General features: G+C 56.5%; 7 protein-coding genes across 10 annotated transcripts; 3 read left to right on the forward strand and 4 right to left on the reverse strand.

Annotated features, from left to right (window-relative positions):
• Positions 1–1,834: 1,834 nt before the first annotated feature.
• H310_13107 (hypothetical protein) lies at positions 1,835–3,128 on the forward strand. Its single transcript, XM_008880478.1, has 2 exons — positions 1,835–2,469; positions 2,522–3,128. The coding sequence occupies exons 1-2, from the start codon at positions 1,870–1,872 to the stop codon at positions 2,807–2,809; spliced, it is 888 nt and encodes a 295-aa protein (XP_008878700.1). The 5' UTR covers positions 1,835–1,869; the 3' UTR covers positions 2,810–3,128.
• H310_13108 (SBDS family rRNA metabolism protein) lies at positions 3,020–4,539 on the reverse strand. The gene is made up of 5 exons (XM_008880479.1): positions 4,283–4,539; positions 4,090–4,220; positions 3,964–4,033; positions 3,591–3,900; positions 3,020–3,513 (listed from the first exon to the last, which is right to left on the reverse strand). Exons 1-5 carry the CDS (start codon positions 4,496–4,498, stop codon positions 3,143–3,145), a joined length of 1,098 nt encoding a protein of 365 aa, XP_008878701.1. The 5' UTR covers positions 4,499–4,539; the 3' UTR covers positions 3,020–3,142.
• A 135-nt stretch (positions 4,540–4,674) lies between these two features.
• H310_13109 (SBDS family rRNA metabolism protein) lies at positions 4,675–6,173 on the reverse strand. 3 transcript variants are annotated; one of them, XM_008880480.1, is made up of 8 exons: positions 5,952–6,173; positions 5,773–5,903; positions 5,649–5,718; positions 5,528–5,599; positions 5,392–5,476; positions 5,198–5,347; positions 5,103–5,149; positions 4,675–5,020 (listed from the first exon to the last, which is right to left on the reverse strand). In XM_008880480.1, exons 1-8 carry the CDS (start codon positions 6,156–6,158, stop codon positions 5,006–5,008), a joined length of 777 nt encoding a protein of 258 aa, XP_008878702.1. In that variant the 5' UTR covers positions 6,159–6,173; the 3' UTR covers positions 4,675–5,005. The 3 variants fall into 3 exon arrangements, with proteins under 3 accessions (XP_008878702.1, XP_008878704.1, XP_008878703.1); XM_008880482.1 differs by having other exon boundaries at positions 4,675–5,149; XM_008880481.1 differs by having other exon boundaries at positions 5,198–5,476.
• A 132-nt stretch (positions 6,174–6,305) lies between these two features.
• H310_13110 (hypothetical protein) lies at positions 6,306–7,246 on the forward strand. Its single transcript, XM_008880483.1, has 4 exons — positions 6,306–6,335; positions 6,395–6,598; positions 6,653–6,809; positions 6,866–7,246. Exons 1-4 carry the CDS (start codon positions 6,330–6,332, stop codon positions 7,162–7,164), a joined length of 666 nt encoding a protein of 221 aa, XP_008878705.1. The 5' UTR covers positions 6,306–6,329; the 3' UTR covers positions 7,165–7,246.
• Positions 7,247–7,460: 214 nt separating this feature from the next.
• On the reverse strand, positions 7,461–11,459 carry H310_13111 (hypothetical protein). The gene is made up of 7 exons (XM_008880484.1): positions 10,821–11,459; positions 10,513–10,773; positions 9,985–10,448; positions 9,215–9,944; positions 8,791–9,159; positions 7,930–8,739; positions 7,461–7,878 (listed from the first exon to the last, which is right to left on the reverse strand). The coding sequence occupies exons 1-7, from the start codon at positions 11,316–11,318 to the stop codon at positions 7,483–7,485; spliced, it is 3,528 nt and encodes a 1,175-aa protein (XP_008878706.1). The 5' UTR covers positions 11,319–11,459; the 3' UTR covers positions 7,461–7,482.
• A 30-nt stretch (positions 11,460–11,489) lies between these two features.
• Positions 11,490–15,530, forward strand: H310_13112 (hypothetical protein; the record flags this gene model as incomplete). The annotated part of the gene is made up of 12 exons (XM_008880485.1): positions 11,490–11,767; positions 11,840–12,054; positions 12,106–12,197; positions 12,250–12,573; positions 12,653–12,988; positions 13,038–13,228; positions 13,311–13,566; positions 13,619–14,019; positions 14,087–14,275; positions 14,325–14,624; positions 14,671–14,804; positions 14,855–15,530. The coding sequence occupies exons 1-12, from the start codon at positions 11,531–11,533 to the stop codon at positions 15,528–15,530; spliced, it is 3,351 nt and encodes a 1,116-aa protein (XP_008878707.1). The 5' UTR covers positions 11,490–11,530.
• Positions 15,481–17,378, reverse strand: H310_13113. Of its 2 annotated transcripts, XM_008880487.1 has the most exons (4): positions 16,880–17,378; positions 16,221–16,822; positions 15,958–16,164; positions 15,481–15,846 (listed from the first exon to the last, which is right to left on the reverse strand). In XM_008880487.1, exons 1-4 carry the CDS (start codon positions 17,331–17,333, stop codon positions 15,595–15,597), a joined length of 1,515 nt encoding a protein of 504 aa, XP_008878709.1. In that variant the 5' UTR covers positions 17,334–17,378; the 3' UTR covers positions 15,481–15,594. The 2 variants fall into 2 exon arrangements, with proteins under 2 accessions (XP_008878709.1, XP_008878708.1); XM_008880486.1 differs by lacking the exon at positions 15,481–15,846 and having other exon boundaries at positions 15,909–16,164.
• Between the last annotated feature and the right edge of the window lie 56 nt (positions 17,379–17,434).

Here is a 17,434-nt window from a genome sequence, read left to right on the forward strand (position 1 = left end):
CGTTGGCGATATACGTGACGCCTCAATGCAAAGCTCTGTTTTACGACATGTCCAACCCCGTTGCAACTCAACGTTCGGGGCTCACCCCTCTCCAACTAGTTGAACTCAGCAAACGTGTCAACTCGGAGACATCTTTGAGTCATACTGCTAAACGACGCCGGAAGATTGACGATGTGATTGAAGATATTGCGGAGAGCCAGAGAGAAATAAAGAAACGCCGAGAGGAAAACGAGAACGGCCCATCACTAATTGACCTCCTTGCAAGAATGGAAGAGCGGGATCATGCATTACGTTTGGAGCAGTTGGCAATGCAAGAAATTCGCGACAAAATGGATCAATTGATGTTGACATTGTTGGCTAAGCTAGCTGATAAGTAGATAGACAACGAATGTGTTCTGTATTGTCTACGTCATTACTGAACGAATTTGTGAAATGCCTGTACGTCGAACACGTAGATTGTACAGCACGAAAATGTTTTGCAAACGCATTCCTCGCAAGTGTGGGTCGCATGGAAGTGTCAAAAGCAGTTGTCGGTACACCTTTTCTGTGGCACCCATTCCCCATTCTGCAGCTTGACGAACTGAATTCAAAGCTGCATTTATCGCCATCAGGCCTGCACGACATTCCGGTGACGCTCGTTCCAAATCGCCTCCTTTCAAGGGGGTGCGAATTTTGCCAAATAGTTCGCCTGACACCGGGAATGCAGAGTCAGAAACAACACCATGGCCAGGCAGGGTAACATTTGGGTCGAGGAGCTTGGTACGAAGAGTTGAACTTGTGTCGGCGTCGTTCCAGCTTCCACAAAAATTGTACCGTCCCCACACAATAGTTCCATCAACGCCAAAAAGGAGCGTCCCAGTAAAAAGGTGTCGTGTAACCAACCATTATAATAGGCATTCTGAAGCTCTTCAGCAGTAGGGGCTTTGACTCGGTAGTTCTTCCCATCCAAAAAACCCCACACACCATGGACCAAGGGCTCTCGATGATTCACAAGCAGTGCCCATCGGCGCTGCAATTGCTTTGATGGGAATCGAATTGAAGCGTCAGGAACGTCCTTCAGCGCATCTGCCAAGGCCTTTTCACCACGACTTAATGTCCGTGCCAATGTTGCTGGTGGCATACCGAAGAGCGCACACAAAGTCTTGCTTTCGCATGGGGAGCAATAGAAATGGAGCACAATTGATAACGCTTCATGCAAACGTGTAATCTTGGGGGGTTTCCCACCACGACCGTTGAGGTGACCGAGCTTGTAGTGTTTGGAGAATCGTTCAAGTAGCTCATCGAACGTGTCCGGGTCGAGTGATACGCTGGCAATAAACGAACTCCGGTTGAGTGCTTCGTACATTCTTGTCCATGGTGTGCTTGTTGTGTCTTGCAGGCTTGGTGACGTCAAGTAGTTGCACTCCTTTAGCGTCATACGTAACCGTAACAGCAGGAGAGTGTCCAAGTCTTCCGGTTCGCTATCCGAGTCATCTTCATGGAGGAGGAGGAGCTTCCACCGCTTCATTGTTGTCGACGTCGAGTGCTCACAATGATGAAGTTGTATACTATAGAAACTGAAGTCAAATTTGAGTCAAACACCACCACTTTTTTGCTGAGGCGCTTTTATCGTCCAAGCAAAAAAGCGTCGGTGATTTGATTAAAAATTCCGGATGGCTTCTTCTGGCGTCTCAAAAAAATTTGCGCCGGTTTTGGACGTCCTCCAATGTAACATGAAAATACGTATGAATGAAATATAATTCGACAAGGATATTAAGACTGGCGTACAGTATGCAGCTGCCGAAAAATTGAATTCAACGCTATTGTATCCTTCTATGATCGATATCCGGATAACCCGACCTTCGAGGTTGAGCATCCAGATCGTGGAGAATGGCGGCATGGCGGGTCGCGCGGACGAATGACTCATCGGGGGTGGCAAGTGCGCTCCGTCCTAGCACAGGATATCGAGAAGACATGATCCGTCGTGGAGCGGCTCCTCGGGATTTTGTCGCGGAGAACCGGAAGCTCGTTAAGCTGAAGCAGAGAGAATTGCAGAAGAGAAAGGATGACGAGGCAGAGCGTGCCCGAGCACAGCGCGAGCGGGACAATTTCAAGCTCAAGAAGTTCACCAAACCCCGTGAAGGAGGCTCATCGTTCGCTTCGTCGTCAGTGGGGGACATGTCTTCGGATGCCCACAGCGTGAATAGCAGGTCGTCTCAATGTAGTTCTCGCTCTTCCGTGGGGACACGCCTGACAAAATCCCGCGTGCCAACCCTGGCTGAGCTCAAGAAACGCGAGGAGGAACTGAAAGAGATATCGTCACATCTTCGCAACAAGAACGTCGACTACATCAGCACAAATGCTTGGCACGTCATCCAACAGACGCCCAAGCGATACAACCCGTCGCCCGCCGAATTGCGCGATGCCGAAGCAAGGAGGCATCGCAACTTTGGAGAAGTTCCAGGATACATTCGTGCTCGGAAAGCAGCGGTACGAAATCGAAAGGTGCCACGGGACAGCACGACTCATGTTCGACGTGTAGTGGGCAAAGGAAGAAGACGATCGCCGCGCCAACCTCCCCGACCCCGACTGTCCTCCAGGCATGGTGCTCATGTCTGAGGACGACCGAGTCGCCACCCTTGCCACGCTTCGCGAAAACCTCGACCAGACGCGGCGCCAGCTCCAAGCGCTTCCACTTCGTATCGAAACACTGAGCCAGATTCGCCGCAAGACCGCCATCGACGCCAAGTTGCAAGAAATCGAAGCCGCCATCGTCGTATTTGACAAACCCAAGGTATTCATGCTGCCGCCAACCGCGTCGACTGCCTAAGCCGCCTAATCCTGGCAACGTCCTGTCGACCTCGTTTCCTTGGCCTGTTTCCAGTGCAACAAATGCCATTGTGTGCGCAAGCAACAAGGATGCTGCGGCAGCATTCTCGTCCTTGTCACAAGGCGTGCGATGCCAATACGTGGGCCACATGCCGACAGACAGAGCTGGCGATCTGTTCTGAGTGGACCGCCTAGCTTATCTAACCAGCCTCTTGGGGAAGGCTTGCGCCATTCCGCGCATGGCAACTTGCGTCGATCGTGGCTTTCTCGCAGGTGTTGCACTTCACGCAAGGCACAACCGCATCGTAAAATTATTTCAGAGCAACCCATGTGCTCAATCCAACGTTTCAAAGAAGCGCTGGACGTCATGAGCAGATAGTTGGTCAAACGCTGCCTGGTCAATGCTCGGGCGTTTCTTGGCCTTGAGCTTGAGGTTGTACCGATGCCACTCCGATCGAAAGTGCTCGCGGTAGACTGCAGTGTCGGTGAAAGCGCCGCCGCACGTCGAGCATGGTCGACCCGCGGAAGCCGCCGGGGCATTCGATGCGGGGGCAGCAGGCAACGGGGGAGGTAGCACGGTGTGCGACGGTGGGGTGCCGGTCGCCATCCCGAATCGCTCCGTTTTCTTGGAAATCTCTGCATCAATCGAGTGTTCGCCTTCTTCGTGGCAGCTCAGTTCGAGCACTTCCAAGGATCGTGCGCCGTCTAGTCAATTGTGGATCAGCCGTACCTGCGCAACGTCACCGAAGCACGATACATCCATGTTGACACCTAAGTCGTACCGATGTTGTCGCCGTTGTTTGCGACGAACGCGTCCAGTCCACGATACGCGCCAGGGTCGATGAGGCAGATGAGTCGAAGGGTATCCGATGTGCCCTTTTGATCGAGCACGGTTGCGTTGTGCTGCTCCAAATACTTCTTTGTGGACTTGCCGTCTTTGGCGGGAACCGACACCTGGACTTTCATCTTGGCGCGCGTGATCGGCATGTGATCCTGGAGTTTGCCGATCACGTCCAGCGCTTGTTGCTTGGCGCTTCGGTTTGGAATCAACGAGTAATGGATCTCCTTCATCACGCGCTCGATCACGGAGAACTGCGTGTGAAGTGAAACATCGTCCAAAGGTGATTCCATCGGCGGAGGTATGATACCACGTACGGGATATGGACGGTTGGACTCTGGGTTGACGCACTTCTCGACAACGATGGTAGCGATTTCTTGAAACAGCCTAGAAGGATGACCGCGTGAAAAGGAAGTCACGCGCCAGATAATGCGAAAACGCACGACTGATTGAAGGCTGCTCGCTCGCCATCGGACACTTGCAACTCGCCTTGATCAATGATCAACTTCGCCACTTCGTCGACGTCGTCGGTGCCAAACACCTTGCGCATGTCATCTGCTGTCGCGCGCTTTCCCTAGACCCGAACGTCGTGAGTATGTCTTTCATACAGCGCATGTACTTGCGCGGTGTACATACCTTGGACACGTTCACAAACACATCATGGGACTGCAACACTTCATCGAGTTGCGTTTCAACGCGGTTGCGCCAGTTCACCACCTTGTTCTTGTAGCATGCTACCTCAAAGCGGCACCCACCCTTCTTGAGACGCACAATCGCGACATTCGTCAGGCGCTTCTGCCCCTTTGGCTGCTCCACTTGGCTGCGCTGCCGTCCAGTCGACGCGTAGGACATGCTGACCGATGCTTCGGAAATCGAGTGATGGGACTGCGTCGTTGAAACGAATGTCCACCATTTTTGGTTCGAATTTGCGAATTTCGTTCACGTTTTTGCAGATTTTGATTGGTGCATTTATCGTCATTACGTGGAAATATTTACACACGTATTATACTTCAACATGGATACTGTATGCCAATGCCAAATTATAATCATCAATGATGAATTTTGCTAATTTTAAAATTCACGGGAATTCCGCAAAAATCGAGACCATCACTTAGTTGTCACGAAATTGCCTGGAATGCTCAGCCCGACATAGACACTTGGGAGTAGTGGCTCAATCGAGCGCATCGAACACACGCTGCACCTCTGCGTCGCTGAGAGCGAGGAAGCTGGCTTCGTCGACCACAGCATCCTTCCTTGCCTTCATTTTCAAGTTGTAGCGATGCCATCGCGACCGAAAATGCTCACGGTGGTGGGCCGCGTCGGTAAAATTGCCACCGCATGTGCTGCATGGACGTGTGCTCAATGCTGGTGTGACTACGATTGATGGCACAGAAGGAAGGGGTGGTGCCGCTATGCCCTGTTCTGCCGCTGGTGGAGCAGCGTCGCGGAAGCCCACCTCGTCACCGTCAGCTGGAATCACTTCCACCACCTGAATGAATCGACCTACGCATGGCACATCAAGGACCAGCCACATGCTTCTCAACCACCTACGCGCAGCATGCTCTTGGACAAACGCATTCACGACGAGCAGTTTGCCTGGCTCGATCAAAGAGGTACATCGAAGGCTGCCGTTTGCACAATCTTCCTGCTCAAGCATGGCTGCGTCGAGTGCTTTTAACGTCGACTGCAGAAGTCTGACATCTGAGTACTACATCAGAAATGTGTGCCAAGATGACGACACTCACCCACGGAGGCAACGGTGACATGAACCTTCATCATCGCTCGTGTGATAGGCATGACTTGTTGGAGCTGTCGAATAATGGCAGGTGCCTATGGGCGACGCGTAAGGTGTCAGTTCACAGCAGACGAGCTGTCAGGTACCTGCAATTCAGCTGGTTGATGAGGTATCACGTCAACCTGCATCGTCCTCATCGCTTGTTCAATGGCTGATACCTGAATCATCATGAGATTAATGCACCGATCATCGTGAGGTATCGCGCACTTGATGCGGTCTTGAAGTGTCGGGATTCACGCATGTTCTGGCTATGATGGATGCGATCTCCCGCAACATACTATATTCGGGTGGGAGAGGTGTAAGCATTCATGAGGAGATAGTGCGGTCCAACCTATCTTTCTCGGCGGCGCGAGTACTCTCGGACACTATGACTTGTCCCTGTGTCATGATATGTGTTGCAACTCGATCAACGTCGTGGGTTCCAAAGACGCGTTCAATGTCGTCGTCTCTCGCTCGCTTGCCCTTGACGATGAATTCATTTGCTTTTGGAGCGGTGGAATGCCGACGTACCCTCGAAACGTTGTCGAATATCTCGTGCGACTGCAGGATGTCCTCCAAGTTCATGTCGTTGCCACGGCGCCATTGCATGAGCTTGTTCTTGAAGCATGCCACTTCGAAGCGACACTCTCCTTTCTTGAGACGCACGACATCAACGTGCTCCAGACGGGCCTGGGAAAGCGGTGTGAACACGCGTTGGCTCTGATGGAGGAATCCCATCTTCTTGGCGCAATGCTGCAGTGCACATGGAACAACTTCGTTTATCCGGAAGGGCGTGATTGAAAATTAAAATAATTATATACAACGACGTAATACAATCGTCCAATTTTTATACAGGTCGACCAGGGATCCCATTGGCTGCATATTCGCACCGCCACAGCAATCCTGGCCATGGCGGTAAGTTGTATTCATGGCCGCCGTGGATGCATGCTTACCTCATACGAAGAGCGGTGTAGGACCAACCCAAGAAAGGCGTGGCCAACGTTACGCGCAAGACATGGGACAAAGCATTCTTTGCTCAGCAAGCGGCGTTAAGAGCGGCTGGGGGCCTGGAAGAAGAAGAAAAGAAAACCAAGCGGATCGATCCAGCACGCGAGGAATTCCAGCCTGCTGCTGAAGATGCCGCGGGTCCTGCGGGCTCGGTTCGAGCATTCTTGAAGGTACGCGTGGTCGTCGATCCGGGCGGCTTTAAGGTGACGATTGCATTGGTTCAGGCCAGGACAAAGAAGGTCGAGTTGGATTCAAACGTGGGGAAAATCACCGTCATTAAGCCCGATGACGCGATGCGAGCCACGGGATACTTTTGCGAAGTATGTGAAGTCACACTGAAGGACTCAGTCTCGTATATCGACCACGTCAACGGCAAAAAGCGTGTGTTTATTCCCTCCTCGATCTACCGCTTGTTCCAACGTGGTCGTTCCGTCTAGACCTGCGAAAGCTCGGCTACAGTATGCGTGTGGAGCAGTCGTCAGTTGAGTCGGTAAAAGATCGCTTGAATGCCGCCGCAAAGCGCAAATGGAACCCCGAGATTTCCAAGAAGCTCGATGCTGTTGAAGCGTACGAGAAGAAGATGGCGGCTCTGGAGGAGGAAGCGCAGGCGAAGAAGGCCAAGAAGAAGGAGGCAAAGACCCCGGCGCCTGCCATGGATGTCTTTGCGTCTGCAGAAGAGGAAGCCATGATGGCCGCCATGGGATTTGGCGGCTTCCACTCGACCAAGAAGAAATAGTCGCCACGTGTCCGTGAAACACAATTAATAGCCAATAGAATACGCCATTGCCACCAATAATTCCGGCAAATGTTTTTATTATGTCCAATCAAAGCAGTACCTTTTGACGGAATGTCAACAAGCATACTCAAACTTGATGTCGGCGGACCATACTTTTAGCCAATCATTGTGCATTATAGTGGATTTGTCCAACAAAAACGTCAAGATTTTTGTCCAATGCTTGCAAGATACATAGGGAGGTGTTGCCGCAAGCATCGACGGCGTTGGACGCGTCGCGATGCAGTGGGGACGAGAAGTATGCGATGGTTAAGCGATCGCTTATGTTACAGTAGTGCTGTCGTCAGCTTTGATGGCCCAATAGGCCCTGTTGGCGCGGATGTTGTCCATGCAGCCGTCGAGGCCATGGAGGAAGCGTGCCATGTGTTGCCACAACGGCAAGCAAAACAGGTCGATGAACCGCATGTTCATGCGGGCTTGGTCAGGGGAGTCGATTTTGGCACTCATGTACGCATTCGGGGCGACGCCGACCGCGATCTCTTCTTCGTACTGGGCGTTGAATTCCTCCATGAGGGCATTCGACCATCTTGCGTGGAGCGGCGTGGCCAGCGCAGGGTTGGCAATGTCTGCGGCATGCACGATTGCGTTGAGGAGGAGCTCCTTGTCTTTGTCGGGGTGAAAGACATCGCGGTGAAATCGCTCGGACAGTTGTTGAATCTACCGAGGCATCGCTGCATAAGCATACCACAAACAACACGCAGCGTGTACCATCGACGCATGGACTCCCATGTCGGTGGCCAAGATGACTCGGATGATTGCTTTGCGAATAAACATGTAGTCGCCGCACGACGCGTGCTCTAGAACATTGTGTCCTGGTCGACGAAGCGTGTCAAAACAGTGGGCAGCATGCATGTTCTCCAGCACAGATTGATCGTTGTACAGCATCGCGGTCGCCGTTCGCGTCTTGATATGAAAGTCGTTGGTCCGCCCGTTGTGGTTCATGTCATGGCACATGGCGCCAATGAACAGCGCGAGCACATCTCGGCGCTCGAGGAGGGTTTGTGCGTCGGGAGCGGGCGGCGACTGCGCCAGCACAATGAGGAACGTCACATGGAGCGTCGTGAATGCATGCAAAAAGTTATGGTACGGAACGTCGCGATATTGGTCGCGGACCGCAGCGACAAATCGCCGCAACGTCGGGCGGTCCATTTGAAAGTGTTGATGCAGCGAAAACTCTTGAAAGATGGCGACGGCATGATCGACGAGCACGTCCTTTGGCCACGCTGCTTGAAACGGATCAAATGTCCACAACTTGAGCTCGTCCGCCAGCGACGTGTCTGGGGGACGATGGGCCAACGGAGGCGTCGCCGGGGGATGCACATGAAAGCGAGGGGGCGTCGCATCGTCTTGCCGCGTGCACGAGTCGACGAGCGCTTGGATAGCTTGGTGAAAACACTGGCGCGATGCCACACTCACGTCGGCCCCAACGTTGTCGTCCAAGCTCTTGTCGTCTTCGCGCATCGTACGTCGTGTCCTGATGGAAAACAAAAGCTGCTCCATCGCAAGTCTCTCGACCAGCTAGTGCACATATGCCACGTCGGGATGGATGGGGACTCGACCATTTCGTACCACCGTGATCGACGCGGACACGGCCTCCAACGTGTCGATATCGCCAGCGAGAAATGCCATCGGGGGGGGCCAATTGCCCCAAGTGCCATGGGTGTGGACGGCGTGCAGCACGCCAAGGACCTGGGACGGCGCATGCGGCGCGAAGATGGGCACCGACGCCACCGCGGCTGTGCCTTGGTCGATGACCGGGTGAAACGCGCGGTGGCGACGGACGCATGGAATTCCAGCGCTCGGAAGCAACAGAGGGGCTGCCGTCGACGCGACGGAAGTGGCGAGGCCGTCGCGGATGCACTCGCCATTGTTTTGGATGTGCGAGACGAGGGCCGTGCCGTCCACGGCAAGCACCGTGACGAGATCGGCGCCTAGAATCTACCAACGATCATGATGGGTCCAAGAACTGGGGAGCGAGGATGGAAGCACGTACTTTAGCCATGGACAGTTCAATGTCGACCAGGGTCTCGGCAAGGGGGCGTTCGGGCAGCGTGGGGGACGCCATGCGTTGCAAGAGCGCTGCGAGGGCGTTTTCGCGTTGGGCTGCGTCATGCGCAAGGCGCTTCGCAGCCAGTGTGCGTGCAATGAATTGGGCAAGGCGGTCGTCGCAGCTATCAAAGTACGGCTTGATCGCGTCAAAGTGTTTGTGCGTCGCGCACACGATGCCAAGGACAACATTGCGGTCACTCAGGATCGGTACTGCCAAGGCAGCCCCGCGGGTGCCGTCGGGAAGCGCTGCTTCGTGGACGTTGACAAGCTGCTTGGTTTGGATGGCGGTGAGGGCGTGGGGCGGTTGCTCGGACGCTGGCGAGTCCGCGCGACATCGCCAACGGATGTGGCATGTGGACGCGTGCAAAGCGCGGGCGACCACCGCCTCCGTCGATTGCATGCAGGTAGAGGATGCCATCGAGTCCAGCGACAGGGCAGATACGTCGTCCAAGATGCGCATGTGGTTCAGCGACGCAGTGACGGCATGTGCCGACCGTTCTTCCTGCAGGGCTGCCGCAAAATGGGCAGCGAGCGACTCGCACACACACACCTCGCTTGGTGTGAAGAACGATCCGTTCGTTTTGGCAACGTCCAGCACTCCAATTGCATGGACTGTATCGGGCACCACCATGGGAATGCAAACCCGCGACGACAACCGATCGATAGGTGCTGCCCTACCCAACTCGTGAGGCGGCATCCACGTGCCCTACGTACAGTGGACGTTGCAGGGGCGCGTCAATCGCCGACGACGCGTGCACCACCCTCCGCGCCGATGCCGCCAACTCGATCGACGCGTTTGTGCCGCTGCCGATTGTAAACGCGTCGCGCGATGCCGGGAAGCGGCAGAAGAGAGTGCGGGCGTCTTCGTCGATTGCAAAGACTCGACATCGGCTAACGCGGGCCACCAATGTCACGAGAACCTTGACAAGATGCACCAGATTGCGGCCAACTCGACGGGGGATCGATGCAAGGACCAGCGGTTGTGGACAGTGACGAAGGAGGCCCGCGACGATGTGGCAGACGCCTGCAAGCCCATGGGTCGTGGTCGGGTCTTCTGCGGCAGCGCACCACGCAGCTGACGCGAGCCCTCCGCACCCCGCGTTGAACACTTCGACAAACAACGCCGCAGCGCCGTGCCCGCTGGTCGCGTCCACCACAAATGGCACGCACACAAGTGACTAGAACAAGATCGTGAGTGGCGGTGAAAACAACGTGTGGCGCGGTAGGGGCGAAAGAGTGTACGTGGATGCCAGGCGAAGGGACCACGTCGTCCATGAGCTTCACTGTGGATGCTTGTATCGTTGCCGTGGTTGGCAAGTGCAATGGCTTTCGCCTCTCGAGAACGTGCCGAATTGCGCTGTCGCCGCTGACCACGACCTTGGACGCGTTGATAAGTCGCCGGCCGTCAAATGTAAAGATAGCTGGGGCGTTGTGACGACTTGCTATGGGCACAACAACGTGCAAGCGCACATGGGGGGTTCGGAAGCTTGCCATGACGAGGGCCTGGGCACAGGTGTTCATGTGCACACTGGAACCCGATGAAAGGCTACCTCGAGCGGGGCCATCATGGTTTGCCACGACAATGTAGGGTCCGTCGTGGCGAGAGTCGCCTCAACGAGGATCGAAGTGGCCTTCGTCAAGGAAGGACATGCCAGAGACGCCGCGAAGAGATGCACGTGGCGTTGCACGAGCTGCCACCGCCTCTTCGCACGCGATACGGCATGCTTGGGCTTTTTCAGGGGCGGCGGCCCTCGAGCAGTGCTGTCGATCACCGACGCACGCGATGGGAGCTGGTGTATCTCGGCGCGCATGGCAGCGACGCACCACCGGAACTCGCTCGTCTGCCCAGCGGCGACCAGACTTGGTCGACCGCTCCGACGCACCTTATTTTTAGCCCAACCACCAGGCGTGAAACTCCACAAGACGTGGCAAACGCTGCCGGCATCGCGTCCATCGCGCGGTGGTCGACGCAAACAACATGATGCCGACACAACGCTTTGTTGCATGATGCTAGGCAGGGTGTGTGGCGAGTCGAGATTCGTTGGCATGGACGCTCGGTCGACTTGTGGCTGGCGAGGTGGCCTCCCCGTATGCAGGCAAGGCCCGCCATGCAAGAATATGTTCGATGCGTCGATGATGCGTTTCGGTGACCTTTGGAACGGCGCCACGGCGATGGCTTGGGGGGGTCGTTTCATGTATCTTCGCACTGGACCACCCTAAGAATATATCGTGAAAGTTCGGACCAATACGTAGGCATCCGATGAGCGCGAGTCCCGGCGCGCCCGGGTTGCGCCTTCCGCTTCTCAAAAGCGCCGAGCCCGTGGACAACGCGACGACGGTGGCGCCCTTGATGCGGCACACGTCTTTGAAATCCAAGATGGATGGCAAAGGCGTCGTCGACGACGCGTTCCTCTGGCCAGCCCCGCCAGCGTCCCGACCGGACAAAATGCCACATGGCTTGGGGCGAATACACCGGCCATCGATGCACGGCACAGGGGTACGTTCGAAGAAGAGACGGGGGCAGGTGCAATCGACATGTACCCACGGTCCGAACGGTCGACCACCGTAGGTGCTGGACGACGGCCCGCCAGGGTGTGCGACCACCCCGACGGCGGGCAAGGTACCCTCGTCGACGATGAAAGTCAACCAAATGATGGGATCGCTCGAGCCGCTGCCCCCGACGTCGGTGCTGCTGCCGTCTCTCGTCGACTTGGCCAGTACTGCCACCACGATATCGACCATGGCATCCGCGGCAAAGCCCGTCCTCCCGTCGTTGAATTCCAGGTTCGCGATCCGTCAACGGGATGGCCGACGTGTGTTCATATGCCCCCGCAGCACCAACCACGAACACTCCAACGACAAAATCGACTTGGAGCAGCGCATCACCAAGCTCAAGTTGGACCATTTTCCCATCGGCCACGACCATCGTACGACGTGCGATGCCAATCGTCCGCGTGACGACGATTTTCCCACGTGTAGCTCAAGTAGCGTACGATGACGCCGAGCGGTACTCGGACATCAACGTGGATGAGTACATGGAGTATGCGAGGACGCTGGACCTTGGGCAGCTCCAGGCCCATCACACGAACCTGTACAAGCTCGTGCGGCAGTACCAAGGTTTATTCAGTGTCGCGAGCGCGATCTCGGTCGAAATGGACTCGAACGGGGCACTCGCGCGCATCGTGTCGGGGGTGCACCGCGTCCTGCCAGTGGAACGGGTTGTGCTACTGCTTGTCCATCGAAATAGCGGCGTGCTGTGTGGCACGGTCGCGGGCGTCGACGTCGAGATGCCCATTGCCGCAGGTACGCCTCCATCGTCCTTGTCGCTGCCGCCATGTCGCCGGCATCCCAAAACACTTGACGCGGACATGCGACATGGTAGGGATCGAAGGCGCCGTCGTGGCGCACGGCAAGGCCATGATCGTCGAAGATGCTGCGACGGACCCGCGCTTCGACAAGACGTTGGATGTAGCGACCAAGTTTACGACTCGGAACGCTCTGTGCGCGCCCGTGACGGACCCCAAGGGCAACATCATGGCGGTGCTTCAGTGCGCCAACAAAGCCACGCCCTTCACGACCAGCGACAGCCTCAGCTTGGAATTGATTGCGCTCATCGCTGGCCACACGTTGCACAAACTCGAGCTCTTTGACAGCGCCATGTCCGCGGGTCGCCGGACGTCGGCCATCTTGCAAGTCGTCAAAGCTGTCGCTGACGAAAGTACCCGCGCTCGTGTTCATGGCCGAGTCTCCACACGATCGTCCTGTAGACCATGACACGCACGGCATGATCCTGCGCGTGATTCAAGTCGCGAAAACCGCCCTCAACTGCGACCGCCTCACGTTGTATCTATGCAACCGCGTGCGGCGGGAGCTCGTGTGCTGCGTTTGCCGCGACTCGATGGTCGAGCAGTTCTGTCTCCCCTACGACAAGGGGCTCGCTGGCCATGTAGCATCCACGGTGCGCATGTCCACCTGCGTGTGGCTCGTTGGCTTGGCTGTCCTCCATCGGTAGCTGTCACGTGAATGGGGTGCGCACGTAGGGCAAGCTCGTGCGCATTACCAACTGCTACGACGACCCCCGGTTCCTCCCGGACGTCGACGTCAAGTCCGGGTACAAGTCGGTCTCGATGTTGTGCGCCCCCGTGATCTCCGCCGACGGCGACACGATCGCAGTCCTCCAAGCCATGAACAAGTCGTCGTGGCCGATCCCTGCCAACTACACGGGCACGATCCCGCCCGCATCGATCACAGCGTTTCAAGACGGGGATGTGACTCTCATGCACGAATTTTGCACGGGTTCGACCACCGACTTGCAGGCCTGCGTTCTCTCACACACCATTCCTGTTAGAGCTCGCCGGGTCCCTTCGCAAGTCGACGCTCGAAGTGCTCTACCACAACGTGTACACCGACATGAACCGAACGAAGCGGCGCGACTCGGTCTCGCTCGTGGTGTCGTCGCTTTTGGGTGTGCATTCCAACGACAAAGCGATGCGGCCGTCGGTGAAGGGCTGGAAAATCTCGGGCCTCGTCACCCTCGCCGCGACAAAATTCATGAAGTCGCTGGCAAAACGGAAAAACGAGCCGCGGGTCGATGTGGCCGCGAGCGTCGGCCGGGGCAGCGATGGCCGGTCCTCTTCCCACGACTCACTCCACGTCGTGCCACCCGAGTGGCGCGCGAAACACCACGGATTCGACGACTTTACGTTCAACATCTTCCACTACACGCACGACCAGCTAGCCGTGTTGGTGGTGCGAGCTCTCTCTCTGCTGCTATCGTGGTGGCGACGACGATCGCGCTCAAGGACGCTCTGCGTAGGTGCAAGGGTTTTCGCAGATGGGTTTGTGCTCGATTTTCTCCATCCCGGACGACATTGCCGTCAACTTTGTCGAGACTGTCCGTCGCGGGTACCATGACAACCCGTACCATTCGTGGTGGCACGCCGCCGACGTGTTCCAGCATGTGTTTGCGCTGTTGAATCGAACGACGCTCCTCACGATGCTCCAGGTGCGTGCCGATGCCGGGTCGTCCTCGTCCACACACGTGGTAAGCGTAGCCGAATATTGTGTTTGCCATGCTCGTGGCGGGGCTGTGCCACGATATCGGACACCCCGGCACGGACAACGCGTACGAGATCGCGACCGGGTCGGCGCTCGCGATCCAGTACAACGACATGAGTGTCCTGGAGCAGCATCACGCGTGCGAAACGTTTCGGATCTTGCAACGCCCGAGCTGCAACATCCTGCTCGGCATGAGCAAGCCGGCGCATCAAACGATGCGCAAGCTCGTCATCGACGGCATCCTCCAGACCGACATGAAGTGCCACTTTGACCTCGTTCATGACCTCGAAGACGCGGTGGGCACTCGACGTAGCTAGCAGCAGCGTCATGGTCTGTTTGTAGGTGGCGCGGCGGCAAAAGGGCGCCGGAATATTCGATCTGTCAAACGTGAGCCATGTCAAGTGGCTCACGGGGGCGATTCTCCACGCTTCCGACATCGGCGCGCAGACGTATCCCGTCGCGATTGCCGGCCAGTGGTGGGTGACCCTCGGGCGGCCTTGCTTCGACGCATGAATGCAGGGCGTAGGTCGCAACGCCTCGTCGACGAATTTCGCCTCCTGGGCGAAAAGGAACAGAGCAAAGGGCTGCCCGTGGCGCCATTCCGAGATAACCTCACCACCAACAAAGCGGTCGGTCGGCTCCAGCTCAACTTTATCAACTACATCGTGACGCCGATATGGCACCTCGTGATGGACATTCTCCCGGACGCTGCCGTCCTCCGCGTAAACCTCGACGCGAACCGGACCCACTATCAAAACCTCATCTTGGAAGACATGCCCAACATGGCATCGTGTGGCGGCAGCGGCCGGCTCCTGGCCACGACATCGTCCATGTCGAGCTTGACCAAGCTCGACCTGCACCAGTCCAACTCGACCGACAGCGACATCGTCCGTGACCAACAGCTCCAGCACAAGCTCTCCATGTCCATGGCATCGTCGTCCTCGCATCGGCAGCTCGTGGAAAGTCATTCAAACGACAAACAAGCCAGCAACAGCAGCCTTCGCCGTCTGCACACAACGTTGAGTCAAAACGCTGACCTGGGCATCCCTCACCACCACGCACCCCGACCTACCTCCGCCTCGAAAACGTCCCTCCACCGACCGCCCAGCATGACTCGCATCCCGAGCTCGACTCGATCGAGTCAGGCTGGGTCCCGCGTCGAAGTCGAGCCGCCAAAGGATGCGCCCGAAATGCCCGCATGACGATGTCATGTTGCCTCTATTTATGTGCTCCATGAGGGGCTACGAAAAGCGTAGCATGGCCAAGCTAATCCAGGTCATCCCATCGCGCTTGAGACGATCGAATCGCATCCAACGCGATCGTCGGCACTTTGTCACTTGGAGCCATCCACGACGCTGGCACCTCCTGCGACACAAGGACAACATTCACCGCCTCGCAGCTCTGTGCCACACGCAATGCGATCGCTTCGATCGTTTGACGGGACTCATGGCTTGCTGGCACTCCACCGCCGTCGAGAACACTAGCTAGGATGCGCTCGTTGTGATGTGCTGCCGTCATCTACAGATCGCATGAGGGTACATGCTGCTGTAGCATTCTCGCGCCGCGTGATTCAAAAGATCGTCGCGCCAAGACGCACATGCATCCCCTCGATCATCATGGACACAGTACCTCGATGGACACGTCGAAATGGCGCAACAGCGTCCGCATCGCGACGGAATAAGCAAAAGCAAAGTCCTTGGACACGTCGACCGCTTGAAGGCGCTGGAGCACCGCTTCCAGCCGCGGCTGAATCTGTGTTTCTCGAATGTAGATCCACTCGGCTAAGTTGTTGAGCTGAGCGTGTTGCGCCGCGAGAATATGGGCCCACGCGACGTCCTGTTCATGCATGTGCCATATCGTCAGCACGATATCCTGCCAAATCAAGGTCGTACGTCCGGCGGCGGGAGGAGGGCGCTATGGGACGGGTACAAGTCGTTGTGGTACTTGGTTTCCACATTCAAGGCAAACCCAAACGATTCCTTGAGTTTGGCAGCGACCTCGGCGCCGTCATGCGCTTCGTCCGTTGTTTTCAGTCGCAGCGGCTTGCGGCACCCATCGACTTGGACGTGAATATCCAGCGGGAACTCGCCGATCCACTGGACGTGCGGCGGCACCAACGGCGCAGACGCCAACCGGTGACCTTCGACCAAATTGGTGCGCCGCTGCAGTGCAACACAGCCTGGCATCACGTTGGGTACGACCACATTCGCCACAAACGCTTCAATGTCGTCGTCCGTGACGGATGTGCCATCGGGAGAAGGAGAGAATGTCGATGGCAAGGCGAAGCCATACCCCTGAAGCAGGTTGTCACCAATAGCCCCTTCAAGGGCCATCACGGCAGTGTGCAACATCGCGGTCGCGTCGTTAGAGGGCAGCGTGAAGATCGCGGACGGGAGGCGAACGATGAGCAAGTCCAAAACCTCCACGTCGAGTTGCCGCAAGATTTGTCGCAAATGCGAACGAAGGACGGCACTCGAGAGTCGGTCGTGCACACCTGCAGACCAAGAATGAGGACCACTAAGCTCGGACAGAGATCGTGATCTGGACGTACTCAAGGAGGACTCTTGGCCGAGAACATCGCCGTCCAATATGGCGCTGAGCACGAGTCCTTCTCGCGGCACGTCGTCCTCAGTAAGCAGTTCGTTGATGGCAATGCTTTCTGCGACCTGGCCCACCTTCTCGTCGTTTTCGGGGTCCTCTGAGTACGTGAAGTGCATTTGGACCAGGTTGCTGCCGCGTGTCAGCACTGCCGCTTTCAGCTCAGAGATAACTTGTGTATCCTTGATGAACGAAGCGGGACTACCATACCCGAGCGGGGCAATCGCGACGCCCGTCGTTGCTCCCGGGAACTGAAAGACTGCTGCCGGTTCAACTTGCGCTTTGGACAAAATCAAAGAAGCACCCTCTGGAGTAGCTCGGCCTGTATGCAGCAAGCTAAAGCGGTTCATGAACGCATACCGCGCACGGGGCACGGCAGCGGCGTGCTGGGCAATGCAGCGCAGCATCGGTCCCGTCGCCTGCTTGATGCCTTTCGTGGTGGCCTGTGTTGCTGCTTATCCGGTATCCGGATACAGAGCTCAACCTCTCCACGGAAACGTTGCGCTGG

The sequence above is a fragment of the Aphanomyces invadans genome, assembly GCF_000520115.1.
Source record: "Aphanomyces invadans strain NJM9701 unplaced genomic scaffold supercont1.47, whole genome shotgun sequence".
In the NCBI taxonomy this organism is placed as follows: Eukaryota; Oomycota; class Saprolegniomycetes; order Saprolegniales; family Verrucalvaceae; genus Aphanomyces; species Aphanomyces invadans.